Here is a 25,481-nt window from a genome sequence, read left to right on the forward strand (position 1 = left end):
CAGTTCTCCTCTAGTAAGCTATACAAAAGCATCCAGTTCTTCTGTTGTAAGCTATACAAAAGCATTCAGTTCTCCCGTAGTAAGCTATACAAAAGCATTCAGTTCTCCCATAGTAAGCTATACAAAAGCATCCAGTTCTCCCGTAGTAAGCTATACAAAAGCATACAGTTCTACTGTAATAAGCTATACAAAAACATCCAGTTCTCCTGTAGTAAGCTATACAAAAACGTCCAGTTCTCCTGTAGTAAGCTATACAAAAGCATCCAGTTCTCCTGTAGTAAGCTATACAAAAGCATTCAGTTCTCCTGTAGTAAGCTATACAAAAGCATCCAGTTCTCCTGTAGTAAGCTATACAAAAGCATCCAGTTCTTCTGTAGTAAGCTATACAAAAACATCCAGTTCTCCTGTAGTAAGCTATACAAAAGCATCCAGTTCTCCTGTAGTAAGCTATACAAAAGCATCCAGTTCTCCTGTAGTAAGCTATACAAAAGCATCCAGTTCTCCTGTAGTAAGCTATACAAAAGCATCCAGTTCTCCTGCAGTAAGCTGTACAAAAGCATCCAGCTCTCCTGTAGTAAGCTATACAAAAGCATCCAGTTCTCCTGTAGTAAGCTATACAAAAGCATCCAGTTCTCCTGTAGTAAGCTGTACAAAAGCATCCAGTTCTCCTGTAGTAAGCTGAACAAAAGCATTCAGTTCTCCTGTAGTAAGCTATACAAAAGCATCCAGTTCCCCTGTAGTAAGCTATACAAAAGCATCCAGTTCTCCTGTAGTAAGCTATACAAAAGCATCCAGTTCTCCCGTAGTAAGCTATACAAAAGCATCCAGTTCTCTCGTAGTAAGCTATACAAAAGCATCCAGTTCTCCTGTAGTAAGCTATACAAAAGCACCCAGTTCTCCTGTAGCAAGCTATACAAAAGCATTCAGTTCTCCTGTAGTAAGCTATACAAAAGCATCCAGTTCTCCTGTAGTAAGCTATACAAAAGCATCCAGTTCTCCTGTAGTAAGCTATACAAAAGCATCTAGTTCTCCTGTAGTAAGCTATACAAAAGCATCCAGTTCTCCTGTAGTAAGCTGTACAAAAGCATTCAGTTCTCCTGTAGTAAGCTATACAAAAGCATTCAGTTCTCCTGTAGTAAGCTATACAAAACCATCCAGTTCTCCTGTAGTAAGCTATACAAAAGCATGCAGTTCTCCTGTAGTAAGCTATACAAAAGCATCCAGTGCTCCTGTAGTAAGATATACAAAAGCATCCAGTGCTGCTGTAGGAAGCTATACAAAAGCATCCAGTTCTCCTGTAGTAAGCTATAGAAAAGCATCCAGTTCTCCTTTAGTAAGCTATACAAAAGCATCCATTTCTCCTGTAGTAAGCTATACGAAAGCATTCAGTTCTCCTGTAGTAAGCTATACAAAAGCATCCAGTTCTCCTGTAGTAAGCTGTACAAAAGCATCCAGTTCTCCTGTAGTAAGCTATACAAAAGCATCCAGTTCTCCTGTAGTAAGCTATACAAAAGCATTCAGTTCTCCTGTAGTAAGCTATGCAAAAGCATCCAGTTCTCCTGTAGTAAGCTATACAAAAGCATCCAGTTCTCCTGTAGTAAGCTATAAAAAAGCATCCAGTTCTCCTGTAGTAAGCTATGCAAAAGCATTCAGTTCTCCTGTAGTAAGCTATGCAAAAGCATCCAGTTCTCCTGTAGTAAGCTATACAGAAGCATCCAGTTCTCCTGTAGTAAGCTATACAAAACCATCCAGTTCTCATATAGTAAGCTATACAAAAGCATTCAGTTCTCCTGTAGTAAGCTATACAAAAGCATCCAGTTCTCCTGTAGTAAGCTATACAAAAGCATCCAGTTCTCCTGTAGTAAGCAATACAGAAGCATCCAGTTCTCCTGTAGTAAGCTATACAAAAGCATCCAGTTCTCCTGTAGTAAGCTATACAAAAGCATCCAGTTCTCCTGTAGTAAGCTATACAAAAGCATCCAGTTCTCCTGTAGTAAGCTATACAAAAGCATCCAGTTCTCCTGTAGTAAGCTAAGTAAAAGCATTCAGTTCTCCTCTAGTAAGCTATACAAAAGCATCCAGTTCTCCCGTAGTAAGCTATACAAAAGCATCCAGTTCTCCTGTAGTAAGCTATACAAAAGCATCCAGTTCTCCTGTAGTAAGCTATACAAAAGCATCCAGTTCTCCTGTAGTAAGTTAAGTAAAAGCATTCAGTTCTCCTCTAGTAAGCTATACAAAAGCATCCAGTTCTTCTGTAGTAAGCTATACAAAAGCATCCAGTTCTCCCGTAGTAAGCTATACAAAAGCATCCAGTTCTCCTGTAGTAAGCTATACAAAAGCATCCAGTTCTCCTGTAGTAAGCTATACAAAAGCATCCAGTTCTTCTGTAGTAAGCTATACAAAAACATCCAGTTCTACTGTAGTAAGCTATACAAAAGAATTCAGTTCTCCTGTAGTAAGCTATACAAAAGCATCCAGTTCTCCTGTAGTAAACTATAAAAAAGCATCCAGTTCTCCTGTAGTAAGCTATACAAAAGCATCCAGTTCTCCTACAGTAAGCTAAAAAAAAGCATTCAGTTCTCCTGTAGTAAGCTATACAAAAGCATCCAGTGCTCGTGTAGTAAGCTATACAAAAGCATCCAGTGCTGCTGTAGTAAGCCATACAAAAGCATTAAGTTCTCCTGTAGTAAGCTATACAAAAGCATCCAGTTCTCCTGTAGTAAGCTATACAAAAGCATCCAGTTCTCCTGTAGTAAACTATACAAAAGCATCCAGTTCTCCTGTAGTAAGCTATACAAAAGCATCCAGTTCTCCTGTAGTAAGCTGTACAAAAGCATTCAGTTCTCCTGTAGTAAGCTATACAAAAGCATCCAGTTCTCCTGTAGTAAGCTATACAGAAGCATCCAGTTCTCCTGTAGTAAGCGGTACAAAAGCATTCAGTTCTCCTGCAGTAAGCTATAGAAAAGCATCCAGTGCTACTGTAGTAAGCTATGCAAAAGCATTCAGTTCTCCTGTAGTAAGCTATACAAAAGCATCCAGTTCTCCTGTAGTAAGCTATACAAAAGCATCCAGTGCTCCTGTAGTAAGCTATACAAAAGCATCCAGTTCTCCTGTAGTAAGCTATACAAAAGCATCCAGTTCTCCTGTAGTAAGCTATGCAAAAGCATTCAGTTCTCCTGTAGTAAGCTATACAAAAGCATTCAGTTCTCCTGTAGTAAGGTATACAAAAGCATCCAGTTCTCCTGTAGTAAGCTATACAAAAGCATCCAGTTCTCCTGTAGTAAGCTGTACAAAAGCATTCAGTTCTTCTGTAGTAAGCTATACAAAAGCATCCAGTTCTCCTGTAGTAAGCTATACAAAAGCATCCAGTTCTCCTGTAGTAAGCTATACAAAAGCATGCAGTTCTCCTGTAGTAAGCTATACAAAAGCATCCAGTGCTCCTGTAGTAAGCTATACAAAAGCATCCAGTTGTCCTGTAGTAAGCTATGCAAAAGCATCCAGTTCTCCTGTAGTAAGCTATACAAAAGCATCCAGTTCTCCTGTAGTAAGCTATACAAAAGCATCCAGTTCTCATGTAGTAAGCTATACAAAAGCATCCAGTTCTCCTGCAGTAAGCTATAGAAAAGCATTCAGTTCTCCTGTAGTAAGCAATACAAAAGCATCCAGTTCTCCTGTAGTAAGCAATACAGAAGCATCCAGTTCTCCTGTAGTAAGCTATACAAAATCATCCAGTTCTTCTGTAGTAAGCTATACAAAAGCATTCAGTTCTCCTGTAGTAAGCTATACAGAAGCATCCAGTTCTCCTGTAGTAAGCTATACAAAAGCATCCAGTTCTCCTGTAGTAAGCTATACAAAAGCATCCAGTTCTCCTGCAGTAAGCTATACAAAACCATCCAGTTCTCCTGTAGTAAGCTATAGAAAAGCATCCAGTTCTCCTGTAGTAAGCTATACAAAAGCATCCAGTTCTCCTGCAGTAAGCTATACAAAAGCATCCAGTTCTCCTGTAGTAAGCTGTAGAAAAGCATCCAGTTCTCCTGTAGTAAGCTATACAAAAGCATCCAGTTCTCCTGCAGTAAGCTGTACAAAAGCATCCAGTTCTCCTGTAGTAAGCTATACAAAAGCATCCAGTTCTCCTGTAGTAAGCTATAGAAAAGCATCCAGTTCTCCTGTAGTAAGCTATAGAAAAGCATCCAGTTCTCCTGTAGTAAGCTATAGAAAAGCATCCAGTTCTCCTGTAGTAAGCTATACAAAAGCATTCAGTTCTCCTCTAGTAAGCTATAGAAAAGCATCCAGTTCTCCTGTAGTAAGCTATACAAAAGCATTCAGTTCTCCTGTAGTAAGCTATAGAAAAACATTCAGTTCTCCTGTAGTAAGCTATAGAAAAGCATCCAGTTCTCCTGCAGTAAGCTATAGAAAAGCATCCAGTTCTCCTGTAGTAAGCTATACAAATGCATCCAGTTCTCCTGTAGTAAGCTATACAGAAGCATCCAGTTCTCCTGTAGTAAGCTATACAAAAGCATTCAGTTCTCCTGTAGTAAGCTGTACAAAAGCATTCAGTTCTCCTGTAGTAAGCTATACAAAAGCATCCAGTTCTCCTGTAGTAAGTTATACAAAAGCATCCAGTTCTCCTGTAGTAAGCTATAGAAAAGCATCCAGTTCTCCTGTAGTAAGCTATAGAAAAGCATCCAGTTCTCCTGTAGTAAGCTATACAAAAGCATCCAGTTCTCCTGTAGTAAGCTATAGAAAAGCATCCAGTTCTCCTGTAGTAAGCTATAGAAAAGCATCCAGTTCTCCTGTAGTAAGCTATAGAAAAGCATCCAGTTCTCCTGTAGTAAGCTATAGAAAAGCATCCAGTTCTCCTGTAGTAAGCTATACAAAAGCATTCAGTTCTCCTGTAGTAAGCTATAGAAAAGCATCCAGTTCTCCTGTAGTAAGCTATACCAAAGCATTCAGTTCTCCTGTAGTAAGCTATAGAAAAGCATTCAGTTCTCCTGTAGTAAGCTATAGAAAAGCATCCAGTTCTCCTGTAGTAAGCTATAGAAAAGCATCCAGTTCTCCTGTAGTAAGCTATACAAAAGCATCCAGTTCTCCTGTAGTAAGCTATACAGAAGCATCCAGTTCTCCTGCAGTAAGCTATACAAAAGCATTCAGTTCTCCTGTAGTAAGCTGTACAAAAGCATTCAGTTCTCCTGTAGTAAGCTATACAAAAGCATCCAGTTCTCCTGTAGTAAGTTATACAAAAGCATCCAGTTCTCCTGTAGTAAGCTATAGAAAAGCATCCAGTTCTCCTGTAGTAAGCTATAGAAAAGCATCCAGTTCTCCTGTAGTAAGCTATAGAAAAGCATCCAGTTCTCCTGTAGTAAGCTATACAAAAGCATTCAGTTCTCCTGTAGTAAGCTATACAAAAGCATTCAGTTCTCCTGTAGTAAGCTACAGAAAAGCATACAGTTCTCCTGTAGTAAGCTGTACAAAAGCATCCTGTTCTCCTGTAGTAAGCTGTACAAAAGCATCATGTTCTCCTGTAGTAAGCTATAGAAAAGCATTCAGTTCTCCTGTAGTAAGCTACAGAAAAGCATCCAGTTCTCCTGTAGTAAGATATACAAAAGCATCCAGTTCTCCTGTAGTAAGCTATACAAAAGCATCCAGTTCTCCTGTAGTAAGCTATACAAAAGCATCCAGTTCTCCTGTAGTAAGCTGTACAAAAGCATTCAGTTCTCCTGTAGTAAGCTATACAAAATCATCCAGTTCTCCTGTAGTAAGCTATACAAAAGCATCCAGTTCTCCTGTAGTAAGCTATACAAAAGCATTCAGTTCTCCTGTAGTAAGCTGTACAAAAGCATTCAGTTCTCCTGTAGTAAGCTGTACAAAAGCATTCAGTTCTCCTGTAGTAAGCTATAGAAAAGCATCCAGTTCTCCTGTAGTAAGCTATAGAAAAGCATCCAGTTCTCCTGCAGTAAGCTATACAAAAGCATCCAGTTCTCCTGTAGTAAGCTATACAAAAGCATCCAGTTCTCCTGTAGTAAGCTGTACAAAAGCATTCAGTTCTCCTGTAGTAAGCTATACAAAAGCATCCAGTTCTCCTGTAGTAAGCTGTACAAAAGCATTCAGTTCTCCTGTAGTAAGCTATACAAAAGCATCCAGTTCTCCTGTAGTAAGCTATACAAAAGCATTCATTTCTCCTGCAGTAAGCTATACAAAAGCATCCAGTTCTCCTGTAGTAAGCTATAGAAAAGCATCCAGTTCTCCTGTAGTAAGCTATACAAAAGCATCCAGTTCTCCTGCAGTAAGCTATACAAAAGCATCCAGTTCTCCTGTAGTAAGCTGTAGAAAAGCATCCAGTTCTCCTGTAGTAAGCTATACAAAAGCATCCAGTTCTCCTGCAGTAAGCTGTACAAAAGCATCCAGTTCTCCTGTAGTAAGCTATACAAAAGCATCCAGTTCTCCTGTAGTAAGCTATAGAAAAGCATCCAGTTCTCCTGTAGTAAGCTATAGAAAAGCATCCAGTTCTCCTGTAGTAAGCTATAGAAAAGCATCCAGTTCTCCTGTAGTAAGCTATACAAAAGCATTCAGTTCTCCTGTAGTAAGCTATAGAAAAGCATCCAGTTCTCCTGTAGTAAGCTATACAAAAGCATTCAGTTCTCCTGTAGTAAGCTATAGAAAAACATTCAGTTCTCCTGTAGTAAGCTAAAGAAAAGCATCCAGTTCTCCTGTAGTAAGCTATAGAAAAGCATCCAGTTCTCCTGTAGTAAGCTATACAAAAGCATCCAGTTCTCCTGTAGTAAGCTATACAGAAGCATCCAGTTCTCCTGTAGTAAGCTATACAAAAGCATTCAGTTCTCCTGTAGTAAGCTGTACAAAAGCATTCAGTTCTCCTGTAGTAAGCTATACAAAAGCATCCAGTTCTCCTGTAGTAAGTTATACAAAAGCATCCAGTTCTCCTGTAGTAAGCTATAGAAAAGCATCCAGTTCTCCTGTAGTAAGCTATAGAAAAGCATCCAGTTCTCCTGTAGTAAGCTATAGAAAAGCATCCAGTTCTCCTGTAGTAAGCTATACAAAAGCATTCAGTTCTCCTGTAGTAAGCTATACAAAAGCATTCAGTTCTCCTGTAGTAAGCTACAGAAAAGCATACAGTTCTCCTGTAGTAAGCTGTACAAAAGCATCCTGTTCTCCTGTAGTAAGCTGTACAAAAGCATCATGTTCTCCTGTAGTAAGCTATAGAAAAGCATTCAGTTCTCCTGTAGTAAGCTATAGAAAAGCATCCAGTTCTCCTGTAGTAAGCTATACAAAAGCAGCCAGTTCTCCTGCAGTAAGCCATACAAAAGCATCCAGTTCTCCAGTAGTAAGCTGTACAAAAGCATTCAGTTCTCCTGTAGTAAGCTATACAAAAGCATCCAGTTCTCCTGTAGTAAGCTATGCAAAAGCATCCAGTTCTCCTGTAATAAGCTATACAAAAGCATCCAGTTCTCCTGTAGTAAGCTGTATAAAAGCATCCAGTTCTCCTGTAGTAAGCTATACAAAAGCATTCAGTTCTCCTGTAGTAAGCTGTAGAAAAGCATTCAGTTCTCCTGTAGTAAGCTGTACAAAAGCATTCAGTTCTCCTGTAGTAAGCTATAGAAAAGCATCCAGTTCTCCTGCAGTAAGCTATACAAAAGCATCCAGTTCTCATGTAGTAAGCTATACAAAAGCATCCAGTTCTCATGTAGTAAGCTGTACAAAAGCATTCAGTTCTCCTGTAGTAAGCTATACAAAAGCATCCAGTTCTCCTGTAGTAAACTATAGAAAAGCATTCCGTTCTCCTGTAGTAAGCTATACAAAAGCATCCAGTTCTCCTGTAGTAAACTATGCAAAAGCATTCAGTTCTCCTGTAGTAAGCTATACAAAACCATCCAGTTCTCCTGTAGTAAGCTATGCAAAAGCATTCAGTTCTCCTATAGTAAGCTATACAAAAGCATCCAGTTCTCCTGTAGTAAGCTATACAGAAGCATCCAGTTCTCCTGTAGTAAGCTATACAAAACCATCCAGTTCTCCTGTAGTAAGCTATACAAAAGCATCCAGTTCTCCTGTAGTAAGCTATGCAAAAGCATCCAGTTCTACTGTAGTAAGCTATGCAAAAGCATCCAGTTCTCCTGTTGTAAGCTATGCAAAATCATCCAGTTCTCCTGTAGTAAGCTATACAAAAGCATCCAGTTCTCCTGTAGTAAGCTATACAAAAGCATCCAGTTCTCCTGTAGTAAGCAATACAAAAGCATCCAGTTCTCATGTAGTAAGCTATACAAAAGCATCCAGTTCTCCTGCAGTAAGCTATACAAAAGCATGCAGTTCTCCTGTAGTAAGCTATAGAAAAGCATCCAGTTCTCCTGTAGTAAGCTATAGAAAAGCATCCAGTTCTCCTGTAGTAAGCTATAGAAAAGCATCCAGTTCTCCTGTAGTAAGCTGTAGAAAAGCATTCAGTTCTCCTGTAGTAAGCTGTACAAAAGCATTCAGTTCTCCTGTAGTAAGCTATAGAAAAGCATCCAGTTCTCCTGCAGTAAGCTATACAAAAGCATCCAGTTCTCATGTAGTAAGCTATACAAAAGCATCCAGTTCTCATGTAGTAAGCTGTACAAAAGCATTCAGTTCTCCTGTAGTAAGCTATACAAAAGCATCCAGTTCTCCTGTAGTAAACTATAGAAAAGCATTCCGTTCTCCTGTAGTAAGCTATACAAAAGCATCCAGTTCTCCTGTAGTAAACTATGCAAAAGCATTCAGTTCTCCTGTAGTAAGCTATACAAAACCATCCAGTTCTCCTGTAGTAAGCTATGCAAAAGCATTCAGTTCTCCTATAGTAAGCTATACAAAAGCATCCAGTTCTCCTGTAGTAAGCTATACAGAAGCATCCAGTTCTCCTGTAGTAAGCTATACAAAACCATCCAGTTCTCCTGTAGTAAGCTATACAAAAGCATCCAGTTCTCCTGTAGTAAGCTATGCAAAAGCATCCAGTTCTACTGTAGTAAGCTATGCAAAAGCATCCAGTTCTCCTGTTGTAAGCTATGCAAAATCATCCAGTTCTCCTGTAGTAAGCTATACAAAAGCATCCAGTTCTCCTGTAGTAAGCTATACAAAAGCATCCAGTTCTCCTGTAGTAAGCAATACAAAAGCATCCAGTTCTCATGTAGTAAGCTATACAAAAGCATCCAGTTCTCCTGCAGTAAGCTATACAAAAGCATGCAGTTCTCCTGTAGTAAGCTATAGAAAAGCATCCAGTTCTCCTGTAGTAAGCTATAGAAAAGCATCCAGTTCTCCTGTAGTAAGCTATAGAAAAGCATCCAGTTCTCCTGTAGTAAGCTATAGAAAAGCATCTAGTTCTCCTGTAGTAAGCTATACAAAAGCATTCAGTTCTCCTGTAGTAAGCTATAGAAAAGCATCCAGTTCTCCTGTAGTAAGCTATACAAAAGCATCCAGTTCTCCTGTAGTAAGCTATACAAAAGCATCCTGTTCTCCTGTAGTAAGCTATAGAAAAGCATTCAGTTCTCCTGTAGTAAGCTATACAAAAGCATCCAGTTCTCCTGTAGTAAGCTATACAAAAGCATCCAGTTCTCCTGTAGTAAGCTATACAAAAGCATCCAGTTCTCCTGTAGTAAGCTATACAAAAGCATCCAGTTCTCCTGTAGTAAGATATACAAAAGCATCCAGCTCTCCTGTAGTAAGCTATACAAAAGCATGCAGTTCTCCTGTAGTAAGCTATACAAAAGCATGCAGTTCTCATGTAGTAAGCTATACAAAAGCATCCAGTTCTCCTGTAGTAAGCTATGCAAAAGCATCCAGTTCTCCTGTAGTAAGCTGTACAAAAGCATTCAGTTCACCTGTAGTAAGCTATACAAAAGCATCCAGTTCTCCTGTAGTAAGCTATACAAAAGCATCCAGTTCTCCTGTAGTAAGCTGTACAAAAGCATTCAGTTCTCCTGTAGTAAGCTATACAAAAGCATCCAGTTCTCCTGTAGTAAGCTATGCAAAAGCATCCAGTTCTCCTGTAGTAAGCTATGCAAAAGCATCCAGTTTTCCTGTAGTAAGCTATACAAAAGCATCCAGTTCTCCTGTAGTAAGCTATACAAAAGCATTCAGTTCTCCTGTAGTAAGCTATACAAAAGCATCCAGTTCTCCTGTAGTAAGCTGTACAAAAGCATTCAGTTCTCCTGTAGTAAGCTATACAAAAGCATCCAGTTCTCCTGTAGTAAGCTGTACAAAAGCATTCAGTTCTCCTGCAGTAAGCTATACAAAAGCATCCAGTTCTCCTGCAGTAAGCTATACAAAAGCATCCAGGTCTCATGTACTAAGCTGTACAAAAGCATCCAGTTCTCCTGTAGTAAGCTATACAAAAGCATCCAGTTCTCCTGTAGTAAGCTGTACAAAAGCATTCAGTTCTCCTGTAGTAAGCTGTACAAAAGCATCCAGTTCTCCTGTAGTAAGCTATACAAAAGCATCCAGTTCTCCTGTAGTAAGTTGTACAAAAGCATTCAGTTCTCCTGTAGTAAGCTGTACAAAAGCATTCAGTTCTCCTGTAGTAAGCTGTACAAAAGCATTCAGTTCTCCTGTAGTAAGCTATACAAAAGCATTCAGTTCTCCTGTAGTAAGCTATACAAAAGCATTCAGTTCTCCTGTAGTAAGCTGTACAAAAGCATTCAGTTCTCCTGTACTAAGCTATACAAAAGCATTCAGTCCTCCTGTAGTAAGCTATACAAAAGCATTCAGTTCTCCTGTAGTAAGCTATACAAAAGCATCCCGTTCTCCTGTAGTAAGCTATACAAAAGCATCCAGTTCTCCTGTAGTAAGCTATACAAAAGCATCCAGTTCTCCTGTAGTAAGCTATACAAAAGCATCCAGTTCTCCTGTAGTAAGCTATACAAAAGCATCCAGTTCTCCTGTAGTAAGCTGTACAAAAGCATTCAGTTCTCCTGTAGTAAGCTGTACAAAAGCATTCAGTTCTCCTGCAGTACGCTGTACAAAAGCATCCAGTTCTCCTGTAGTAAGCTATACAAAAGCATCCAGTTCTCATGTAGTAAGCTGTACAAAAGCATCCAGTTCTCCTGTAGTAAGCTGTACAAAAGCATCAAGTTCTCCTGTAGTAAGCTGTACAAAAGCATCCAGTTCTCCTGTAGTAAGCTATACAAAAGCACCCAGTTCTCCTGTAGTAAGCTGTACAAAAGCATTCAGTTCTCCTGTAGTAAGCTATACAAAAGCATCCAGTTCTCCTGTAGTAAGCTATACAAAAGCATCCAGTTCTCCTGCAGTAAGCTATACAAAAGCATCCAGTTCTCCTGTAGTAAGTTATACAAAAGCATCCAGTTCTCCTGTAGTAAGCTATAGAAAAGCATCCAGTTCTCCTGTAGTAAGCTATAGAAAAGCATCCAGTTCTCCTGTAGTAAGCTATAGAAAAGCATCCAGTTCTCCTGTAGTAAGCTATACAAAAGCATTCAGTTCTCCTGTAGTAAGCTATACAAAAGCATTCAGTTCTCCTGTAGTAAGCTACAGAAAAGCATCCAGTTCTCCTGTAGTAAGCTGTACAAAAGCATCCTGTTCTCCTGTAGTAAGCTGTACAAAAGCATCATGTTCTCCTGTAGTAAGCTATAGAAAAGCATTCAGTTCTCCTGTAGTAAGCTATAGAAAAGCATCCAGTTATCCTGTAGTAAGCTATAGAAAAGCATCCAGTTCTCCTGTAGTAAGCTATACAAAAGCATCCAGTTCTCCTGTAGTAAGCCATACAAAAGCATCCAGTTCTCCTGTAGTAAGCTGTACAAAAGCATTCAGTTCTCCTGTAGTAAGCTATACAAAAGCATGCAGTTCTCCCATAGTAAGCTATACAAAAGCATCCAGTTCTCCTGTAGTAAGCTATACAAAAGCATCCAGTTCTCCTGTAGTAAGCTATACAAAAGCATCCAGTTCTCCTGTAGTAAGCTATACAAAAGCACCCAGTTCTCCTGTAGTAAGCTATACAAAAGCATCCAGTTCTCCTGTAGTAAGCTATACAAAAGCATTCAGTTCTCCTGTAGTAAGCTAAGTAAAAGCATTCAGTTCTCCTGTAGTAAGCTATACAAAAGCATTCAGTTCTCCTGTAGTAAGCTATACAAAAGCATTCAGTTCTCCTGTAGTAAGCTATACAAAAGCATTCAGTTCTCCTGTAGTAAGCTATACAAAAGCATCCAGTTCTCCTGTAGTAAGCTATACAAAAGCATCCAGTTCTCCCGTAGAAAGCTATGCAAAAGCATCCAGTTCTCCTGTAGTAAGCTATGCAAAAGCATCCAGTTCTCCTGTAGTAAGCTATGCAAAAGCATCCAGTTCTCCCATAGTAAGCTATACAAAAGCATCCAGTTCTCCCGTAGTAAGCTATACAAAAGCATCCAGCTCTCCTGTAGTAAGCTATACAAAAGCATGCAGTTCTCCCTTAGTAAGCTATACAAAAGCATCCAGTTCTCCTGTAGTAAGCTATACAAAAGCATCCAGTTCTCCTGTAGTAAGCTATACAAAAGCATCCAGTTCTCCTTTAGTAAGCTATACAAAAGCACTCAGTTCTCCTGTAGTAAGCTATACAAAAGCATCCAGTTCTCCTGTAGTAAGCTATACAGAAGCATCCAGTTCTCCTGTAGTAAGCTATACAAAAGCACTCAGTTCTCCTGTAGCAAGCTATACAATAGCATTCAGTTCTCCTGTAGTAAGCTGTACAAAAGCATCCAGTTCTCCTGTAGTAAGCTATACAAAAGCATCCAGTTCTCCTGTAGTAAGCTGTACAAAAGCATCCAGTTCTCCTGTAGTAAGCTATACAAAAGCATTCAGTTCTCCTGTAGTAAGCTATACAAAAGCATCCAGTTCTCCTGTAGTAAGCTATGCAAAAGCATCCAGTTCTCCCATAGTAAGCTATACAAAAGCATCCAGTTCTCCCATAGTAAGCTATGCAAAAGCATCCAGTTCTCCTGTAGTAAGCTATACAAAAGCACTCAGTTCTCCTGTAGCAAGCTATACAAAAGCATTCAGTTCTCCTGTAGTAAGCTATAGAAAAGCATTCAGTTCTCCTGTAGTAAGCCAGAGGTCCCCAACCGCCGGTCCGCGGACCAGGATCGGGCCGTTGGGGTTTTTCAGCCGGTCCGCGGGGAGAGGGAGCCCCTCCAGCCTCCAGCAGGGCCGCCATCAGGGCATGACTGCCCTGACTCCAGTATGGGGCCCGGCCGGTAGGAGCCCCCTCTGAGCCCCCCTCTTGTGCGTCTCTCTCCTCATGGGGCCCCCGGCCGCATGCTAAGCGCCGGGTCCGGGACATCTTAGCGCTGCGCTGCTGCGGCAGCACCTTCATGATTCCCCTGACTTCCGGTCATGTGACGGCGCCGTCACATGGCCGGAAGTCAGGAGAACCTGGTGTCAGCGATTTGGACGAGCGCCAGGATTCTGCAGGGATCGCATGGGGGTAAGTATAACAAGTTTTATTTTTTTTTAAATACAATTAACTAGGAGTGGGGGGAATGGGAGATGCACATGGGGGGAGGGGAGAGATGAGAGATGCAGATGGGGGAGGGGAGAGATGAGAGATCCACATGGGGGGGAGGGGAGAGATGAGAGATGCACATGGGGGAGGGGAGAGATGAGAGATCCACATGGGGGGGAGGGGAGAGATGAGAGATGCACATGGGGGAGGGGAGAGATGAGAGATCCACATGGGGGGGAGGGGAGAGATGAGAGATGCACATGGGGGGGAGGGGAGAGATGAGAGATGCACATGGGGGGGAGGGGAGAGATGAGAGATGCACATGGGGGAGGGGAGAGATGAGAGATGCACATGGGAGGGAGGGGAGAGATGAGAGATGCACGGGGGGATGAGAGATGCACGGAGGGGGATGAGAGATGCACGGAGGGGGATGAGAGATGCACGGAGGGGGATGAGAGATGCACGGGGGTGAGCTGCATATGGGGGGGTGAGAGATGCACATGGGGGGGGTATGTTTACATAACTTTGTTGCCTTATGAAGGGTGGGGGGGGCCCCCAAAAATTTCTTGCACAGGGGCCCACTACAGTCTGTGTCCGCCCCTGGGATGAAGTAAATGCAGCTGAACAGCAGCTGTCAGGACAGCTGCCCTGTCCTGCTGCAGGGCGTGATGGGGCCTCAGTGATGCGGCTCCTGGCACAGCACATTATGTGGGGCTCCTGGCATAGCTCCTGGCGGGGACCTGGTCTACACTATATGATAAGTATGCACTAAACTCCAAATCCCTCCATTACCCCGCCCCCATATGACCAAAGCCCCGCCCACCCCACCCCCTCCTTGCTGGGCCATGGAAAAATGATCTTGCTTCAAGCCGGTCCCTGGTGCAAAAAAGGTTGGGGACCACTGTAGTAAGCTATACAAAAGCATCCAGTTCTCCTGTAGTAAGCTGTACAAAAACATCCAGTTCTCCTGTAGTAAGCTATACAAAAGCATCCAGTTCTCCTGTAGTAAGCTGTACAAAAGCATTCAGTTCTCCTGTAGTAAGCTATACAAAAGCATCCAGTTCTCCTGTAGTAAGCTATGCAAAAGCATCCAGTTCTCCTGTAGTAAGCTATACAAAAGCATCCAGTTCTCCTGTAGTAAGCTATAGAAAAGCATCCAGTTCTCCTGCAGTAAGCTATACAAAAGCATTCAGTTCTCATGTAGTAAGCTGTACAAAAGCATTCAGTTCTCCTGTAGTAAGCTATACAAAAGCATCCAGTTCTCCTGTAGTAAGCTATACAAAAGCATCCAGTTCTCCTGTAGTAAGCTGTACAAAAGCATCCAGTTCTCCTGTAGTAAGCTATACAAAAGCATCCAGTTCTCCTGTAGTAAGCTATACAAAAGCATCCAGTTCTCCTGTAGTAAGCTATAGAAAAGTATCCAGTTCTCCTGTAGTAAGCTATAGAAAAGTATCCAGTTCTCCTGTAGTAAGCTATACAAAAGCATCCAGTTCTCCTGCAGTAAGCTATACAAAAGCATCCAGTTCTCCTGTAGTAAGCTATAGAAAAGTATCCGGTTCTCCTGTAGTAAGCTGTACAAAAGCATCCAGTTCTCCTGTAGTAAGCTGTAAAAAAGCATCCAGTTCTCCTGTAGTAAGCTATACAAAAGCATCCAGTTCTCCTGCAGTAAGCTATACAAAAGCATCCAGTTCTCCTGCAGTAAGCTATACAAAAGCATCCAGTTCTCCTGTAGTAAGCTATACAAAAGCATCCAGTTCTCCTGTAGTAAGCTATACAAAAGCATCCAGTTCTCCTGTAGTAAGCTATACAAAAGCACCCAGTTCTCCTGTAGTAAGCTATACAAAAGCATTCAGTTCTCCTGTAGTAAGCTAAGTAAAAGCATTCAGTTCTCCTGTAGTAAGCTATACAAAAGCATCCAGTTCTCCTGTAGTAAGCTGTAAAAAAGCATCCAGTTCTCCTGTAGTAAGCTATACAAAAGCATCCAGTTCTCCTGTAGTAAGCTGTAAAAAAGCATCCAGTTCTCCTGTAGTAAGCTATACAAAAGCATCCAGTTCTCCTGCAGTAAGCTATACAAAAGCATCCAGTTCTCCTGCAGTAAGCTATACAAAAGCATCCAGTTCTCCTGTAGTAAGCTATACAAAAGCATCCAGTTCTCCTGTAGTAAGCTATACAAAAGCATCCAGTTCTCCTGTAGTAAGCTATACAAAAGCATCCAGTTCTCCTGTAGTAAGCTATACAAAAGCACCCAGTTCTCCTGTAGTAAGCTATACAAAAGCATTCAGTTCTCCTGTAGTAAGCTAAGTAAAAGCATTCAGTTCTCCTGTAGTAAGCTATACAAAAGCATTCAGTTCTCCTGTAGTAAGCTATACAAAAGCATCCAGTTCTCCTGTAGTAAGCTGTACAAAAGCATCCAGTTCTCCTGTAGTAAGCTATACAAAGCATCCAGTTCTCCTGTAGTAAGCTGTACAAAAGCATCCAGTTCTCCTGTAGTAAGCTATACAAAAGCATTCAGTTCTCCTGTAGTAAGCTATACAAAAGCATCCAGTTCTCCTGTAGTAAGCTATACAAAAGCATCCAGTTCTCCCGTAGAAAGCTATGCAAAAGCATCCAGTTCTCCTGTAGTAAGCTATGCAAAAGCATCCAGTTCTCCTGTAGTAAGCTATGCAAAAGCATCCAGTTCTCCCATAGTAAGCTATACAAAAGCATCCAGTTCTCCCATAGTAAGCTATACAAAAGCATCCAGTTCTCCTGTAGTAAGCTATACAAAAGCATGCAGTTCTCCCATAGTAAGCTATACAAAAGCATCCAGTTCTCCTGTAGTAAGCTATACAAAAGCATCCAGTTCTCCTGTAGTAAGCTATACAAAAGCACCCAGTTCTCCTGTAGTAAGCTATACAAAAGCATCCAGTTCTCCTGTAGCAAGCTATACAAAAGCATTCAGTTCTCCTGTAGTAAGCTAAGTAAAAGCATTCAGTTCTCCTGTAGTAAGCTATACAAAAGCATTCAGTTCTCCTGTAGTAAGCTATACAAAAGTATCCAGTTCTCCTGTAGTAAGCTATACAAAAGCATCCAGTTCTCCTGTTGTAAGCTATATAAAAGCATCCAGTTCTCCTGTAGTAAGCTATACAAAATCATCCAGTTCTCCTGTAGTAAGCTATACAAAAGCATCCAGTTCTCCTGTAGTAAGCTATACAAAAGCACCCAGTTCTCCTGTAGTAAGCTATACAAAAGTATTCAGTTCTCCTGTAGTAAGCTAAGTAAAAGCATTCAGTTCTCCTGTAGTAAGCTATACAAAAGCATTCAGTTCTCCTGTAGTAAGCTATACAAAAGCATTCAGTTCTCCTGTAGTAAGCTATACAAAAGCATCCAGTTCTCCTGTAGTAAGCTATACAAAAGCATCCAGTTCTCCCGTAGAAAGCTATGCAAAAGCATCCAGTTCTCCTGTAGTAAGCTATGCAAAAGCATCCAGTTCTCCTGTAGTAAGCTATGCAAAAGCATCCAGTTCTCCCATAGTAAGCTATACAAAACCATCCAGTTCTCCCATAGTAAGCTATACAAAAGCATCCAGCTCTCCTGTAGTAAGCTATACAAAAGCATGCAGTTCTCCCATAGTAAGCTATACAAAAGCATCCAGTTCTCCTGTAGTAAGCTATACAAAAGCATCCAGTTCTCCTGTAGTAAGCTATACAAAAGCATCCAGTTCTACTGTAGTAAGCTATACAAAAGCACCCAGTTCTCCTGTAGTAAGCTATACAAAAGCATCCAGTTCTCCTGTAGCAAGCTATACAAAAGCATTCAGTTCTCCTGTAGTAAGCTAAGAAAAAGCATTCAGTTCTCATGTAGTAAGCTATACAAAAGCATTCAGTTCTCCTGTAGTAAGCTATACAAAAGCATCCAGTTCTCCTGTAGTAAGCTGTACAAAAGCATCCAGTTCTCCTGTAGTAAGCTATACAAAAGCATCCAGTTCTCCTGTAGTAAGCTGTACAAAAGCATCCAGTTCTCCCATAGTAAGCTATACAAAAGCATCCAGTTCTCCCATAGTAAGCTATGCAAAAGCATCCAGTTCTCCCATAGTAAGCTATACAAAAGCATCCAGTTCTCCCGTAGTAAGCTATACAAAAGCATCCAGTTCTCCTGTAGTAAGCTATACAAAAGCATCCAGTTCTCCTGTAGTAAGCTATACAAAAGCATGCAGTTCTCCCATAGTAAGCTATACAAAAGCATCCAGTTCTCCCATAGTAAGATATACAAAAGCATCCAGTTCTCCCGTAGTAAGCTATACAAAAGCATCCAGTTCTCCTGTAGTAAGCTATACAAAAGCATCCAGTTCTCCTGTAGTAAGCTATGCAAAAGCATCCAGTTCTCCTGTAGTAAGCTATGCAAAAGCATCCAGTTCTCCCATAGTAAGCTATACAAAAGCATCCAGTTCTCCCATAGTAAGCTATACAAAAGCATCCAGTTCTCCTGTAGTAAGCTATACAAAAGCATGCAGTTCTCCCATAGTAAGCTATACAAAAGCATCCAGTTCTCCTGTAGTAAGCTATACAAAAGCATCCAGTTCTCCTGTAGTAAGCTATACAAAAGCATCCAGTTCTCCTGTAGTAAGCTATACAAAAGCACTCAGTTCTCCTGTAGTAAGCTATACAAAAGCATCCAGTTCTCCTGTAGTAAGCTATACAAAAGCACTCAGTTCTCCTGTAGTAAGCTATACAATAGCATTCAGTTCTCCTGTAGTAAGCTTAGTAAAAGCATTCAGTTCTCCTGTAGTAAGCTATACAAAAGCATTCAGTTCTCCTGTAGTAAGCTATACAAAAGCATTCAGTTCTCCTGTAGTAAGCTATACAAAAGCATCCAGTTCTCCTGTAGTAAGCTATACAAAAGCATCCAGTTCTCCCGTAGAAAGCTATGCAAAAGCATTCAGTTCTCCTGTAGTAAGCTATGCAAAAGCATCCAGTTCTCCTGTAGTAAGCTATGCAAAAGCATCCAGTTCTCCCATAGTAAGCTATACAAAAGCATGCAGTTCTCCCATAGTAAGCTATACAAAAGCATCCAGTTCTCCTGTAGTAAGCTATACAAAAGCATCCAGTTCTCCTGTAGTAAGCTATACAAAAGCATCCAGTTCTACTGTAGTAAGCTATACAAAAGCACCCAGTTCTCCTGTAGTAAGCTATACAAAAGCATCCAGTTCTCCTGTAGCAAGCTATACAAAAGCATTCAGTTCTCCTGTAGTAAGGTAAGAAAAAGCATTCAGTTCTCATGTAGTAAGCTATACAAAAGCATTCAGTTCTCCTGTAGTAAGCTATACAAAAGCATCCAGTTCTCCTGTAGTAAGCTGTACAAAAGCATCCAGTTCTCCTGTAGTAAGCTATACAAAAGCATCCAGTTCTCCTGTAGTAAGCTGTACAAAAGCATCCAGTTCTCCTGTAGTAAGCTATACAAAAGCATTCAGTTCTCCTGTAGTAAGCTATACAAAAGCATCCAGTTCTCCTGTAGTAAGCTATGCAAAAGCATCCAGTTCTCCCATAGTAAGCTATACAAAAGCATCCAGTTCTCCCATAGTAAGCTATGCAAAAGCATCCAGTTCTCCCATAGTAAGCTATACAAAACCATCCAGTTCTCCCGTAGTAAGCTATACAAAAGCATCCAGTTCTCCTGTAGTAAGCTATACAAAAGCATCCAGTTCTCCTGTAGTAAGCTATACAAAAGCATGCAGTTCTCCCATAGTAAGATATACAAAAGCATCCAGTTCTCCCGTAGTAAGCTATACAAAAGCATCCAGTTCTCCTGTAGTAAGCTATACAAAAGCATCCAGTTCTCCTGTAGTAAGCTATGCAAAAGCATCCAGTTCTCCTGTAGTAAGCTATGCAAAAGCATCCAGTTCTCCCATAGTAAGCTATACAAAAGCATCCAGTTCTCCCATAGTAAGCTATACAAAAGCATCCAGTTCTCCTGTAGTAAGCTATACAAAAGCATGCAGTTCTCCCATAGTAAGCTATACAAAAGCATCCAGTTCTCCTGTAGTAAGCTATACAAAAGCATCCAGTTCTCCTGTAGTAAGCTATAGAAAAGCATCCAGTTCTCCTGTAGTAAGCTATAGAAAAGCATCCAGTTCTCCTGTAGTAAGCTATACAAAAGCATCCAGTTCTCCTGTAGTAAGCTATACAAAAGCATCCAGTTCTCCTGTAGTAAGCTATACAAAAGCACTCAGTTCTCCTGTAGTAAGCTATACAAAAGCATCCAGTTCTCCTGTAGTAAGCTATACAAAAGCACTCAGTTCTCCTGTAGCAAGCTATACAATAGCATTTAGTTCTCCTGTAGTAAGCTTAGTAAAAGCATTCAGTTCTCCTGTAGTAAGCTATACAAAAGCATCCAGTTCTCCTGTAGTAAGTTGTACAAAAGCATCCAGTTCTCCTGTAGTAAGCTATACAAAAGCATCCAGTTCTCCTGTAGTAAGCTATACAAAAGCATCCAGTTCTCCTGTAGTAAGCTGTACAAAAGCATCCAGTTCTCCTGTAGTAAGCTATACAAAAGCATTCAGTTCTCCTGTAGTAAGCTATACAAAAGCATCCAGTTCTCCTGTAGTAAGCTATGCAAAAGCATCCAGTTCTCCCATAGTAAGCTATACAAAAGGATCCAGTTCTCCCATAGTAAGCTATGCAAAAGCATCCAGTTCTCCTGTAGTAAGCTATACAAAAGCACTCAGTTCTCCTGTAGCAAGCTATACAAAAGCATTCAGTTCTCCTGTAGTAAGCTATACAAAAGCATTCAGTTCTCCTGTAGTAAGCTATACAAAAGCATCCAGTTCTCCTGTAGTAAGCTATACAAAAGCATCCAGTTCTCCTGTAGTAAGCTATACAAAAGCACTCAGTTCTCCTGTAGTAAGCTATACAAAAGCATCCAGTTTTCCTGTAGTAAGCTATACAAAAGCACTCAGTTCTCCTGTAGCAAGCTATACAATAGCATTTAGTTCTCCTGTAGTAAGCTTAGTAAAAGCATTCAGTTCTCCTGTAGTAAGCTATACAAAAGCATCCAGTTCTCCTGTAGTAAGTTGTACAAAAGCATCCAGTTCTCCTGTAGTAAGCTATACAAAAGCATCCAGTTCTCCTGTAGTAAGCTGTACAAAAGCATCCAGTTCTCCTGTAGTAAGCTATACAAAAGCATTCAGTTCTCCTGTAGTAAGCTATACAAAAGCATCCAGTTCTCCTGTAGTAAGCTATGCAAAAGCATCCAGTTCTCCCATAGTAAGCTATACAAAAGGATCCAGTTCTCCCATAGTAAGCTATGCAAAAGCATCCAGTTCTCCTGTAGTAAGCTATACAAAAGCACTCAGTTCTCCTGTAGCAAGCTATACAAAAGCATTCAGTTCTCCTGTAGTAAGCTATACAAAAGCATTCAGTTCTCCTGTAGTAAGCTATACAAAAGCATCCAGTTCTCCTGTAGTAAGCTGTACAAAAACATCCAGTTCTCCTGTAGTAAGCTATACAAAAGCATCCAGTTCTCCTGTAGTAAGCTATACAAAAGCATTCAGTTCTCCTGTAGCAAGCTATACAAAACCATCCAGTTCTCCTGTAGTAAGCTATGCAAAAGCATCCAGTTCTCCCATAGTAAGCTATACAAAAGCATCCAGTTCTCCCATAGTAAGCTATGCAAAAGCATCCAGTTCTCCCATAGTAAGCTATACAAAACCATCCAGTTCTCCCGTAGTAAGCTATACAAAAGCATCCAGTTCTCCTGTAGTAAGCTATACAAAAGCATCCAGTTCTCCTGTAGTAAGCTATACAAAAGCATTCAGTTCTCCTGTAGTAAGCTATACAAAAGCATCCAGTTCTCCTGTAGTAAGCTATACAAAAGCATCCAGTTCTCCTGTAGTAAGCTATACAAAAGCATTCAGTTCTCCTGTAGTAAGCTATACAAAAGCATCCAGTTCTCCTGTAGTAAGCTATACAAAAGCATTCAGTTCTCCTGTAGAAAGCTATACAAAAGCATCCAGTTCTCCTGTAGTAAGCTATACAAAAGCATCCAGTTCTTTTGGGTCTGCAGAATACAAGTAAGTCCACGTTTTTAAACTCTAGTATCCTATTCACGCGAAGCTGCAGAAAATGGCTGCGTTATTTGGGCTGTTGTGTTTTCCAATGTCTTGACTGTTTTCTCATTGTTTCTGTAAAATCCTTACCTTTTCACTTCAAAGATGGAAAATTGTGACGTGTAAAATGACATGTAAAAAAGCATGTGATGTGGTTTCCAGAAAACACTGACTAGTTCTGCAGATGTGGTAGTGATGAGGTTTTTTGCAGCATTACTAGCTGTATGGGTAAATGTTTCCTTTGTTGAGTAAGGCTATGTGCTCACGATGCAGAAATGAAGCAGAAAATTTCAGCAGCATTTCTGCATCTCCCTGGCAGAAAAAACGCATGCGGATTGTACATGCTTTTTTCCTGTGTAATACATGCGGATTCACATGTGGATTGACAAGCGCTTTCAAAGCATCACTTGTAAAGTGCTTGACAACTAGGTCACACTACACTGTTTTCCAAATTATTATGCAAATAATATTTTCTCAGATTTTCCCAAATTACCTATATGAATTGCAGTCATTGTAATTTTCCAGTCAAATAACTATTAGAGTACAATTGAAAGGTTTTTGTACAAACTGCCTATGATAACAGTATATTTTTAAAAAAAATAAAAAACTCAAACTGCACTCAAAATGCATGTTCCAAATTATTATGCACAGCAGAGTTTTCAACCTTTTCATTTTAATAAAGAACAAAAAAATGGTCATTTTTGAAATTATAAGCATTAGCAGGTTATTACAAACTGAAATCAAACAGTTTTCAACTCAAAACTTTATTCTAGGTGATGTTACATTTTCACATAGGACCCCTTGTTCGAAAGGAGCTTCTGAACTCTCTCATTCATTGAATTTGTCAAGTTTTGGATGGTTTGTGCTACAATTGTTTCGCATGAGGACAGAATACCCTCCCAGAGCTGTTGCTTAGATGTGAACTGCCTCCCGCTATCATAGACACTCCTTTTGATGATGCTCTAGAGGTTCTCAATGAAGTTGAGGTCAGGGGAGCATGGGGGTCACACCATAAGTTTGTCCCCTTTTATGCCCATAGCAGCCAGAGATGCAGATGTGTTATGTGCAGCATGAGACGGGGCATTATCATGCATGAAAATGATCTTGCTGCGGAAAGCACGGTTCTTCTTCTTGAACCATGGAAGGAAGTGCTGTTTGAGAAACTCAACATACATTATGGAGTTCATCTTTACCCATTCAGGGATCCTAAAAGGGCCAACAATCTCTCTCCCCATGATTCCAGCCCAAAATATTACTCCACCTCCTCCTTGTTAGCGCAGTAGCCGTGTTTGCATGGGGTGTCCATCAACCAGCCATCCTCCACTTCATCCATCTGGACCATCGCGATCATTTCATGCATGATAATTCCCCGTCTCATGCTGCACATAACACATCTGCATCTCTGGCTGCTATGGGCATAAAAGGGGACAAACTTATGGTGTGGCACCCATGCTCCCATGACCTCAACCCCATTGAGAACCTCTGGAGCATCATCAAAAGGAGTGTAACATCACCTAGAATAAAGTTTTGAGTTGAAAACTGTTTGATTTCAGTGTGTAATAACCTGCTAATGCTTATAATTTCAAAAATGACCATTTTTTTGTTCTTTATTAAAATGAAAAGGTTGAAAACTCTGCTGTGCATAATAATTTGGAACATGCATTTTGAGTGCAGTTTGAGTTTTTTATTTTTTTAAAAATATACTGTTATCATAGGGAGTTTGGACAAAAACCTTTCAATTGTACTTGAATAGTTATTTGACTGGAAAATTACAATGACTGCAATTCATATAGGTAATTTGGGAAAATCAGAGAAAATATTATTTGCATAATAATTTGGAACACAGTGTATATAAATCCATGCAAATAGCATGGATTTATATAGTGTGACCTTTAGAATGGTTTAAAATAAAAAAATAAACCTTGATACTCAACTTCCGATGGCCCGGATTGTGTTGCTGCGCTCCTTCCTGGCTGCCAGCTGATCGCGGGACACTGCACTGAAAGACCTGCCGTCAAATGACTGTGACGTCACCGCAGGTCCTTCAGTCCTGTCCGCAAGCACAGGGAAAGAGACCGGGGGCCGTCGGAAGGTGAATATAATCTTTATTTTTTATTTTATTTTTTACAGTTTCTATGGTACCTGGGTGTGGAGGAGAGTCTTCTCTTCTCCACACCCGGGTACCATCCGCACATTAGAACGCGCCAATTACGCAAGTACAGATGCAGTCTTGCGGAATTGGCGCGTTCTAATGCAAGTCAATGGCGGCGAAAACGCAGCGCTTCCGCAAAATTAATGGACATGCTGCGGATTTTTGAGCGCAGCATAAACGCTGCGGAAAAATCCGCAGCATGGGCATTGAAAGTGCGGAATTGCATAGGGGACCATGGCAGAAGGCTTACCATGCATTTCCCCTGCGTTTACGCTGCGGAAAATTCCGCAGCAAAAACGCTTGAAAAACGCGCATCGTGGGCACACAGCCTAACAGTTGTTTGTAATATTTGCCACAAATTCTCTAGTAGTCTAAAAAAATTATTTTGGGCAAGTTAGTGCATGTCACATGTGACAGTTTTGAGGGCACACCAATAAATCTGATCCTGGGAAAAATTTGTAGCTATGCAGCAAATGCTAGGTGTAGACGGCTTGCTGATTCTCAACAGGTATCTCACTGTTTGCATCTCCTGGTAATGAGTCCTTACTAATGCTGATAGATGACATTACCTTCACAAACTGGGCAGCACTCCCCTTCTGGCACGTAATAGCGGTCACAGTGCAGCTCTCCACACTGAGCTGAGAAACAGATGGAAACACCTCCTTGACACCGACAGAAGCGGCACGCATCCATACGAAACATATCTCCATCGTAATACTCCACATTATTAAATATACATGCTGGCTTTGTCTCTAAAAAGAAAGCATAAGAAAAAATATGTTTTAATTTGTGACAGTTACCAAAAGATACCCCTGACCTTATAAACTTGGTAACATAATAAAGAATCTTATTAAGGCTAGGTTCACATTTATACAGTGCTCTACGTCGAGCAATCTCCAAAAAACTGTATTCAAATGGGAACCTAGACAATTCCTAGACCAAACCATTCACTTTGAAGCGGTTGGAGACCGAAGGAATCACTGTGGACACGGTCTGCCTTCCATACTGGCAGTATTCATATTTTACAGATATACACATAAAACGTGATACAGCAGTCTAAAAAATACAAATACTGCAAAGATGGAGGCCAGACATTGTGCACAGCAATTTCGTTGGCTTCAATCAAGTAAATGTCTCCAGATTTTTGTACTTGAAACATACATGACAACACTGTTTGGTCTGCTGTATATAAAGACACTTTGCTTAAGAAGGGCCTTTCGCCAAATTAATCATGTTGAACTGGACACACAATTTAATAGTGGCTGCAGAGCAGAATAAATTGCGTTCAGAACAAAACACGATTTGGTTTTCATTTCGCCTCTCCATTGCAGAGATATTAGCAATCAAAGTATTTGCCACCTAATGAGTTAACTTTCGTTAAGTCCAAGTTGGAGAGTTTACACTTGGGCGTGTACTTCTTCTCCCTGGTTGATGCTGACCAATCATAAGCAGGCAGCACCACAGCAGAAGAAGTACACACCCCCACCATAGCTTAGAACAGTTTTCTCAGTGTATGAGATGTAATAACAGACAGCCAGATTCCCTGGTCCAACCTACAGCATGAATAGAAAGCACACATGGCTAATACCTTTCAGATAAGGTCCCTGTGGGGGGGGGGAGCAGCAAAGCTGAGTTTCGCTATTCTGCAGCACAAATCCTTTTATCATCTCTTCTCCTTTTATAGCACGGTCAGCTCTGCTGTACAGCCCCTCCTTGACCCTGCCTGTCAAGAGATATATCAGAAATCATACTAAAGTCTGCTGTGCTCAGGGCAGCTAGTAATCACTCTGCAGTGAGAT

General features: G+C 40.6%; 1 protein-coding gene across 1 annotated transcript in view; it reads right to left on the reverse strand.

Moving 5' to 3' along the window:
- The window catches only part of CRIM1 (cysteine rich transmembrane BMP regulator 1), an 869,940-nt gene that overhangs the window by 291,894 nt on the left and 552,565 nt on the right, over positions 1 to 25,481 (reverse strand). Inside the window, exon 6 of the mRNA XM_073672628.1 lies at positions 24,252 to 24,434. Within this exon, the coding sequence (XP_073528729.1) occupies positions 24,252 to 24,434 (183 nt within the window). The remainder of the gene's footprint in view (positions 1 to 24,251; positions 24,435 to 25,481) is intronic.

Source organism: Phyllobates terribilis, unplaced genomic scaffold (assembly GCF_046119375.1).
Source record: "Phyllobates terribilis strain yellow unplaced genomic scaffold, ASM4611937v1 Scaffold_3__8_contigs__length_932513732, whole genome shotgun sequence".
Lineage (NCBI taxonomy): Eukaryota > Metazoa > Chordata > Amphibia > Anura > Dendrobatidae > Phyllobates > Phyllobates terribilis.